Genomic DNA, 10,721 nt, shown 5'->3' with positions numbered 1-10,721 from the left:
GGAGTAGATTAGTCTCCAGCCCTGACTGGCTGCGTGCCCAGTCTGTCTGCCAAGTCCCTTTTCCTAGACTGCCAGACAGCAGGACCATCTTTTCCATTGGGCACGATGGGCAGCTGCAAGGGGGCCCCATAGGCACGGCTCTTAATGAGAATAAATAATCCTGTAAAAGAAAAAAACCTGCAAAAAAACTACAAGGGTCACTGAACAAGTACATCTATCTATCTCTATCTCTATATATCTCTATCTGTATTCATCTATATATCTATATCTAGGGGCCCCAGTGCACTGCTTTGCCCGGGGGCCCATAATGTTGTTAAGATGGCCCTGCCAGACAGACAGACAGGCAGGCAACTAGCAGGGCCAGTCCCAGCAGGGGGCTGATGTCCGAAGCACAGCATTCAGTAGCTGGATGGTACCTAGGGAGGTAGTCCTCCAGGAAGGACTACAAGCTGAGTCTACCAGAACGGGACCCCAGAGCCCCACCTCCCCACACGAGTTAACTAGAAATTTTGAAAAACTGCAGAAAAAGCAAAATCAAAAAGAAAAATAAGAATCAGGCGGCCACCACATCCTTCCTTTTTATAATCCACGACTGGCCTGAATTACATATTTGTTACTTATGAAAGATATTGGAAATAAAGGCTAGCAACATATATGAGTACATTGAATCTAAAAAAACAAACAAAACGGGGGATATATTATTTTTCTCATAATAATTCCCCCACCCAGACTTTTACACAAATAAGCCCTTAAGGTAAAGAAGATCCCCTCCTGTTAAATAAATCTGCAGGATCATTTTTCAGCATATACACATTGGTAAAATAAGCTTACATTCTGTTTTAGCATTAAATCATAAACTTGGGTTTAGTGCATTTGCAATCACCTACATAAATAATAATACATTCTAATAATACAGTCTTTCCTTCCTGCAGGTAAATAACTGTGGCCTTCATTTGGTTTTACAGACTACCCCTGTAACGGATAAAAATAAGCAGGTAAATGATTTTTCTGTAATTATTTTCTTTCCATAAAACAGAGTAGATTAAATACATTAGGTAATACAGACAGATTTTTCTCTACTGACATGTCATCAGTGTTGGAGAGAATATTTGATGACCATTTATCTGGTTATAATTAACAGCTTTTAAAATACTGCCTCTTTATTTGGGATTTCTTGGTTGTTTACATAAACAGACAAAGTCTGTTAAGAGTATTGCTTAAAGTTATGTTAACTATTCACACACATACATATTGAATTTTTAATTTTTTTGGTATGAATAATTAGAAAATGTTGTTATTGTTTGGTGTGAAATTGCTAATTAAAGGGATAAAATGTAATGTTAACAAGTGTGTCTTCGACTATGTGTATTGCTTACAGCTACACTACCACCTGCTCGATCGACTTTCCTAACTTCCTCTCTATCTTAATACAGAACTGGCAATATAATTATGTTCCGTGCTTTAAAATGGCGAAGGAGGCGTTGTGCATGCGGGAGGACCAATTACAATCTCTTGGTTACAATCTAGTGATTGCTTGTGATCGGTTCTCAGCTCCCCCTCTATTTACTTCTCAGGGCTACGATTAGTAAGGGAGAAACTTAGAGTAAATGATCCTAGTAGAGCACCAACAGTCTGTAGCTGTAATGATGTGTAAAATGTCTCTATTTTTATCTGTATAAAATTATTTCAGCCATATAATCAGACCCCATTGCCTGCCACATTATACAACCCCCTTTCCCCCTCTTAGCATGTGACATCTCTACCAGGTGTCTCAATCATATCTATAAATAAAGATAGAGTAGCATGGGGTTATGGTGGTGAGGAACTGAGGGTAGTTGTCTGGATTTAAATGTCTTTGTCTGTGATGGAAAGGTGTCTGGACTGTATGTAAAGGTTGCAGTATTACTGGCTTTATATGTGGTTATAAGTTACCTCCTACACTAGACAGATGTGCTGTATTCCAGGTGTTAGCTGGCCGGACAGTCTGTCGACTAAAACTTTGCCTTTGCCAAACTAAAAAAGAAAAACAAACATGCATTCTTATTTATAAGCCACTCTTTTATGAGGTGTGAGCCTTCTTGTTCCTTTATGAGAGTATATATGGATAAATAAATCTGGTCTTTGGTCCATGGAGTCTATATTTGTTTTTCTTGTTTCACTTTTGTCTTTTTATTTTCCATCTTAAGTGTGAAGTTATTTTCATCCTCCAAGACCATTAAATGAAAGTCGTCTGTTGACTAGTTCAATCGCTGTAGACAATATGGTTACAACATCATCCATTAAACCCTAAAGCACATAAATGAGCTGCTTGGAGCTGTATGTATGTATGTATGTGTGTGTGTGTGTGTGTGTGTGTGTGTGTGTGTGTGTGTGTATATATATATATATATATATATATATATATATATATGTATGTATATATATATATATATATATATATATATATATATATATATATATATATATATATATATATATATATATATATATATATATATATAATGTATGTATGTATTAGGAATCACTAAATGTGTGACTCCTTGCTCTGTTTTTTTTAACTGGCTGCTGTTTTATTTTGCCACAACAATACTGTCATAATCATGAAATGTTTCACGTCTTTCTGGCACTAACTAAACCCACCAGGCTTAGCTATGATCTGGTTGCTATTCAGCGATTGAAGCCACGCCCACCAGATCACCCAATGCTTTTATTCTCAACAAACACACTTCAGCAAACACAACCATGTTGTGCACCTATGAGTAAAATCCTTCCTTAAGTTAACATCAGAATCCTTCATTCTATCTGTACATTGCCCTGGAGGATGGGTCCTGTTCTGGTCACCGGACAGTGGTAAATTACCCCCTTCCCCCTCTCACCCCCCCCCCCCCCCCCCCCAAAAAAAAATAAAAAAATATACAAAATTGTGACTGGGGTAGATGGTAGTGTGTAGCAGCCAAGAGATCACACGTCCAAGGTTTTGGATACAACTGGCCAGTTTTATTCAGCACGAAAATAAAAGGAACTTCAAAATGAACACTTTTCCTTTTTGGCACTAACTAAATACAAGTCACTCCTGACTAACAAACTAAAACAAACCATAAGACGTTACAGCATGGATTCCTATCCCAGAGAATCTGCAGTCCCTTTCCGCAGGTAGTGAAACACTGAATCAACTGCCTAGCAGCCTTTTAAACACAGGTGCCAGTATTAATCAGTCTGACAGCAGAACAGAAGACCCTGACTGGACTTTGTAAATGGAGCCCACCCATCTCTCTCCATTTGCACCCACAGGGACCCTTACCAGCTTTTCCCTAAAGCTGACATCTCTCTGGGAAGCATTGCCCAAATATAAACACTATCTCTGGGGTTTTAAAACATGTAGGTTACAAACCTGGGACTAATATACCTGCCTGCAGACGTTATTCCAATGTCTTTGTCACAATATATATAAATCTATATCCTGCTTCTTATACAGACATACAATGCTAACCTCAGACTGTTCCCAATCAGTCTTCATGCATTACATATAAATGTTTTGATGAGGGGGCTTTTTTTATTTTTATAAAGCTAATTTGTCGCCCCACCAAACTGTCAGGTTCTATAACCTTGATCTGATTATTTCCGCATTGTGGAAGTGTCACAAAAGAGTGAAAATGTTCTCCTGTTTGTATACAACAGCACTTTGGTATAACTAACTGTATTCCTATATTAAACTATTTGTGTTGCAGTTTGATTTCAGGTTAAGTAAAGATGCAGCATCTCTGAACAGACATTCTCAACATGATCTTGAAAAGGACATTACTGGAAGACAAGGTATGAAGCTATGTTGGTAATTAAGATTCCCACAAATGTTTGCCAAAAGTAATTCTGTATTGTTTTTATTTATTGATCAAGTTTATTTGAAACAGATTTCATGTAGGGCATTTTATGAAGACTTGCCTGTAGAAAAATGTGTACAAAAGGAATTACCCATGGCGTTTAGTAAATTAAAGCAAATCAATGGTATTGGTTGATGTGGGCAACAACACCACCTTTTTTACACATTTACTCGTAGAACAATTTTTCCTGTGTCATCCAATATATTAGCAATACAAGAAGTAAACCATATAGTTTAGTGAAAGAAAAATAGTAACAATAACTGTAAACTAATATTTGCTGGAGGGCGTGGTAGAAGGGACATACTCACCATGCTCATCTAATCTTGCCAAAAGTGGGTACTTTGCAAGTGTAACCATGGGAATGGACAGATGGGGCAAAGAAAGGCAAAACTGACGCATCTAGACAAAGTAGATTGACTTGGAAGCCTACCTGGGGAACGCCAACCATATCTTCCATACCTTGAGACACTTATATGGGCACGGGCGATTAGTGTTTTGAAGGCAAATTAATCTTCTTTATAAGAGAAACCGGGACAGTCAAAATCAATATATATATATATATATATATCATCATTCATCTCCACTGTTGCGGTGAATCAGGATTAGTACCGTAATAGAGTCTGCAAAGTAGGAACAAGATCCAAGCGCTCAGTTGTCCACATTATATCAAGTGTTTCAAGTGGTTTTTATATCCTCTAGAAAATTACGATCACCATAGAGGGTTTGGGTCAAATCCTATACGAACGATTGACATCAGTATTTCAGCCTTGAGAATGCGGCACTTAGGAAGGACATGAGGTGTTCATTAGATTGCTCTTTAAATGCACCAGTTGCAGCCAAAACCATTGGCCTGAAGGTAGGAACACATCTGATACAGGAAAGTACAACAACACATAAGGCATTCTAAGGAGGTGAAATTTGATAACATGGGAGTGTAATACACATTAAGTAATATGCACACTCTGCGTCACAGGATAATGTTTTTTTTTCAGCTAAATATAGTTTTTATTAGCTTTATAATTTGATCTACTCATTTTATGTGTCGCATTTACTGCCAATTTACTATTTGGTTGTTTTAATAAATACTACATTTACTTAATTTCTTTCACATGATATAAAATGGGACACAAAACAGTTGTTACTGTAAGAAGAGTGGTAATATATTAGTAGTAGTGAAAAAAAAAGCTGGAGATATTCCCATACAATTTATTGTGTGAGGATAAGGTTGGAAATACAAAATAACTTATTCTTAAATTTAAAAAAGAATAAAGTGTGTGGATAATAGTGGATCCAATACAATGAAATTGGATGATAAAATTGATAAATAATCCAATCGGATTAAGTGCAAAATGTTAAGCAAAAATGATTTCATTGACGTTGGTGTGTGTGTGTGTACTGTAATTGTACAATTGTGACTGGATCACTTATCGGTGACTTATGGTATAAATTTATTTAAAGGAAAGTGCGCAGGGGACTTATTTATATAATTGCAAATACACTTATTTTTGATATTGTGTATATTTTGGTAAGGGAAATCTATATTTATGAGACCAGGGAAGAAACTCGTTTGTTTTAACTTTGCTAGAGGAAATGCACTCATGTCTGAGGTATATGTTTGATTTCTGATAAGCATTTATTTGAGGAAGTCTGTGTGTAGTTTCTGGAGGATGTCCTCATTAAGGCTAATTAAGTCTATTCAATGTGAGTGACCAACACTTGAACACACCACAGGAGGTCGTTACTGTGAGTTCCTGAGTGGCTTTTGTTAAGGGTGTTAGAACCTGTCTGAATATTGTAAACATCACGGGATGTAGAATATAACAGAAGTGTAAGTTTTGTTAAGTATAAATTGCATTTAAAATCTAGGAACATCCTGAGATCTGATGGAAATCTGAGGAAATCAGTTTGATGTGGAAGTTAAATTGTGTTAGATGCAGAATTAGAGTACATCCTGATGTTAATATTTGAATGAAATATTGCAGGCTGTGCGGAGCCTACTCTGATCAGGGGACTGGCTTACCCCCTGCCAAGACTAGTCTCTAAAACTGTATAAAAAGAGAGCCCTTGTACACTGAAATGTATCATTCTGATGTTCCATCTGACCTAACCACTGATACCTTTAGTCAGTGGAACTGTCCTTGTCAGGACACTTGAGCTACATAAACATCACTCTACTTCAAGACCCTGCTTGACAACTTCTTCAATATTGCTGTATTCCTGTGACCTACAGATTAGACCCTAAATCTAATCTGTCCTCCGGCTGTTCTGAAGTTTGGACCCAGCTCCTAGTACCACTGTTCTGCCCGCTACCCAGCAGCTCTGGTCAGTGTGATAGGCCAGGGGGGGATCCATCCACAGCACCCTGATCTATAGTAAGCAGTCAGGGGTACCAGCACGGGAGTACACTAGCAGTGACAGTTACCCAGAAGGAACATGGTTCTGGATGCCATAAAGGAGTCCAGTGGTGGCAGCAGGCTCCTCTTACTGCGAAAGGAGGGGTGTATTCGGAATAGCAAATAGGGGCGGTGGCAAAGTAAGCCCAGCCGGTTCCCAGCAACAACAGACAGGGTGGAATAGGTGGTCCATCCTGTCACAACAATTAAAGTATAATGATTCGAAAACTAGAAAAGATCATTCTGCATTGCTAAATCAAACTAATGTGTAATATGTGTATGTAAAGAAATTGTTAGTTCTCTTACTAGTCTCATTTAAAAACAACTGGATTAAAAATAATCTGATTGGAACATGTGTTTTTAAATAGTACATTGATGTGATTGCACAGAAATGCAATTGTTCTTTCAGAAACCAGAAAAATAGATGCATGTGTGGCTAGAAGTTTAAGACTCGCATTGGCCTCAGGACCTTTGATGTTTTGGACAAAATGTGTTACTATATATCGCTATTGGACTAAATATGTCAATTTTATACATTAATACTGAGTAGTACTACTGTACTATAATGTGTAAATTAGATAAAATAGTTATAAATGGGCAGCTATATTAGTTTTTTTTTGTAGCCTCTCATAGCTTTTAGCAAAACTTAAATATCCTTGCTCAGTACTTGGTGAGATCACTTGTGTCACTCATTCAGTGTCTTCATTATCACTGCAGCGCCCCTTCATGTTGGTAATGGGCTGGGAGTGCGTTGTCTGGTTTTGATGCCACAGCCTGGTGTCACACTTCCAAGTGGAGAACATGCCACTCTGCCCCCTCTCCATACAAGGCAAGAAGTTGGGTGGGGGCAGCACTCAACACCTACATACATCTAATGCCTACATAAAATGGTCAGTTTCATGCTTTGCTGCCTTTTAGTCTATACCACTCTGTCAAAAATGAAATATTGATAAGAGAGCTAATAAAGCCACTATTTGACATTATATAACAAATACATTGTAATTGTGAGCTGAATAAATGAAATAACTGGAATATTTATACTTCAGTAACGTTGGAAGGGAGGTACTAACAAAGTCTTCCTTTGCAGAGTGTGAATTAGTTAATTAATAGACATGGTCAGACAGGCCCGTTGCTGGTGTATCCAGCGCCCCATTGCTGGAGTTTGGGGCTTCACTGTGCATGTGCCCACTCCCCCATACACTGGCACCTATTCAGATCCCTGCTTTGTTCATAGCGAGGACTCGGGTGCTAAGGGGGCAGGTGTCTGCGCTGATTTTTTTTTTTACATGCAGGCAGGCTGACGGAGAGCCCCAGTAAGAGCTCCACCCTCCTGCTGCACTATCCAGCCTACCGTGTTCTGCCTGCCCTGGGGCAGGATCACAGAAATCATGGTTATTCAGTTGCCTGTGGAATTAATTTTACCTGTATGAGATTCCATCAAGACATTGTCCTATAGATGTGAGAGGAGCTTCATCTGTCTGTAATTGATTGGGGAGGTAATACTGAACTTGACATTTCACTGAATCTCTCTGAAAAAATAGTCACAGAGCATTATTTTGCCTCCATGGTATCCAAAAGTGATTTCACTCTTAGGTTTTAGTGGTCTAAGTATAATAAACTTAGCTTTTATAAATATATGTTCCTACAAACTCATTTGTTTTTGTGTTTTTTTTTGTGTTTATAATTACAGCTGCAAACATTTCCTGCCCTCTCCTGCTGTAATATATTAAATTGACCTCTATAAATCATATTCTATGGTTAACAGACCACTTTAACTCCCTGAACAACGGTATTCTAAGCATTATGTAATACAAGTCCTACAACTCCGGCATTTTGCCATTGTTGTTGCTGGTCTTTTTTTTTTATTTTTGTTTTTCATGACCGTCGTCTCTATTTGTACTTCTCTTATTTTTTAATGTATATTCCCTTCCAGATGGAAGACATTCAAGTCCTGTGAATCGGAATAAACAGTCATATATTCCGTTGACTTCTAATGTTACTGAAGTTTTTGGCTCTGCTCCAAGATATGGAAAGGAGTCTTTGTCATTGGGGGCATTTGGAGAACTTCCAGGTCATATATCCTCTAAAAGCCGGTCCAGATCGGTCTCCCATTGTGCCAGTCCAAATAACAACCATGACGATGCACATCAATCAAAAGGTACGTCAAGATCAAGAAAGAACTGACAGTTTTTATGGTAAAAATGAAGTCAAAAGTATGAAAATAATCGATTTGCAACAGACTTGTCATTGAAAATACAGTTGGAAGAGGGGAACGTTAATTGAAAATCTTTCTGTTATAACCTGACCAAACCCCTCATATGTTCAGTAACAGACAGTAGTTTACTTCTGTGCAAAATAAAAAAAACTAATTTACACTCCTTGCATTGTAACATGGTTTTGTCCAAGAGAAAACTTTTTTTTTGCCTTACTTTCATTAACGAGTCAGGCCCAGAGTGTCGAACGCACTAGAATTCAAAATTTTCCTGTTTGTTGCTTTGGTGGTTGTGGAGTGGAGGAGTCTTTCCATATAAGGCTGCTGCCAGTCTGCGTAATCTCTCATTTAGATATTTCAACAAACATTCCTATTGGACAAAAATAGCTCAGCTGTATGTGCAGTTGTTTTTATGATATATTTTTGTTCAATTCAAAAACCGTAGAAGTAATTCTCAAGAGAATGTTTAGCTAAGGAGCTGTCTTACTGGGAGTGCAAATAAAGACTAAAGTAAACAGTGGCTGAAATGCGTGTAAAAGAATCCATGCAGTATATGTCACAATGGATGTAATTTAAAGCAGTCGGCAGTGTTAAGATAATGTTTGTAGTCTAAGATCAACCCAATGTTTGTATGAGTGTCCTTTTATATTAACGCAACAGAAGCAATAACTTTTACCCATTAAAAAAGATTCCGCAATAATGAAACTGACACAGTAATGACTTTTTGATACTGAAAGATTGCTGGTGTCTTTCTCCTTTAAATTAAGGGCGGTGATGCACATGTTTTTCCTTCTAAATACATTGCTATACATCTTGTGGATTACATATATCATAGGAAGGTAATGCCATCTACTTTTTATCTTCTATCAAGTAATTAATGTTCACAGAATAATAATTTGTGTTTTAAAGTGTTTCATTTATTGATTTGGCTTTATTTTTAAATAGACAATCTCCATTTTTTGAGAAACTTGCCAAGATCAGAACCAGGATGTGTTGTTGTGCATCGTACTGCAGAGGAGAAAGCAGTCAGTCCAGACAAACTTAACTTAGAAAGGTAACAATGAAACAATGGTTGGCATGAACTAAAGTCACGCATAGGAAATTTTTGTAAGGATTCAGAGAGGATTAAAGGAACCACCTTGCCCAGAGCCACCTGACCTCACTTGTGCCAAACCATCCAGTGCTTATTTATTAAACTCCTGCAGATGTTTTTAAATATTTTAAGTAAGAAGAAAAAATATTGCAACCTATGTGTTTGTGATTTATATGCTTATGTTTATAATTTATGTATGCCCAGAACCATTTGTGCCACAAGACCAAGTGAGAACTGTGACTCAGGTGACAGGTAACATCTTTGGCTGTAAGTTGTGCAGACGATGCTGTAGCCATTGGAAGTGAGTAGCCCCATAATAAATGATAGAATAGCTCACATGCACGTGAGCCGCTATCCATCACCCATTCCTTATTTTTTTGCTGTATTTGAGAATGACCAAACTTATATGATAAAAAAGATTAAAAAAATAATACATCTTAACCTAAATCATGTGCTGCCCTAGGCATGTGCATAGTTGTCCTATTCCTTGATCCTAATGACATGGATGTGAGCAGGAAACTGTTTAAGAAATAGTAAAATAAATTGCCTGTTTGCAGATTTACAGTACACATCTAACAACTGGTCTCCAGTTTCCATTCTGGAAATCCTGATTCTTTAGAATACACAACATCTCTCCTAGAATGGACAGAGAACTTCTATCCAGTTGCAGACTGGAAAGACTGTGCACAATATATATGCAGGAAAATAATAGCTATTTACTAATAGTCATCACGAAAAGTCTGAAAAGTAGAGATTTGAGTATTCATTGGCCAGTAGTAGGAGTACTTTCATAGGGCCCCATAGAACTAGGAGCATATCAGGTTTTCTGCAGTAGCAGCACCTGGAGGCTTTACCCCAGACCGTTCTTCCAGACAATGTGTGTCCCTTTGTGATACTGACTTTGTGTAGTATGACCCTCTGCCTTCTGTTGTCTCTTGTACAGCATTAAATAAGGAATGTAGAAAGGTGTGCCACGTAATATATAATACAAAAGTAGTGGCAGGATACTTGTATGAATTCTGAAATAATTTATTATCACATAAAAATATACAGATAAAATGGCAAAAACAGATTAAATATAAGTAATAGAATGAATGTCAAAAAGACGTATAAATATACACTATATATCACAATGGACCGCTAAG

At 37.5% G+C, this 10,721-nt stretch overlaps 1 protein-coding gene across 1 annotated transcript in view; it reads left to right on the top strand.

The window, feature by feature from the left end:
• Positions 1–10,721, top strand: part of LRRC49 (leucine rich repeat containing 49) — a 95,095-nt gene that overhangs the window by 2,947 nt on the left and 81,427 nt on the right. Inside the window, exons 2-5 of the mRNA XM_075208084.1 lie at positions 933–995; positions 3,729–3,813; positions 8,205–8,429; positions 9,429–9,537. Coding sequence (XP_075064185.1) covers positions 933–995; positions 3,729–3,813; positions 8,205–8,429; positions 9,429–9,537 — 482 coding nt within the window. The remainder of the gene's footprint in view (positions 1–932; positions 996–3,728; positions 3,814–8,204; positions 8,430–9,428; positions 9,538–10,721) is intronic.

This window comes from Mixophyes fleayi, chromosome 4, assembly GCF_038048845.1.
Source record: "Mixophyes fleayi isolate aMixFle1 chromosome 4, aMixFle1.hap1, whole genome shotgun sequence".
Taxonomy (NCBI): domain Eukaryota; kingdom Metazoa; phylum Chordata; class Amphibia; order Anura; family Limnodynastidae; genus Mixophyes; species Mixophyes fleayi.
Note: the sequence above shows the minus strand (reverse complement) of the source record. Positions and strands in the feature narration are given on the sequence as shown.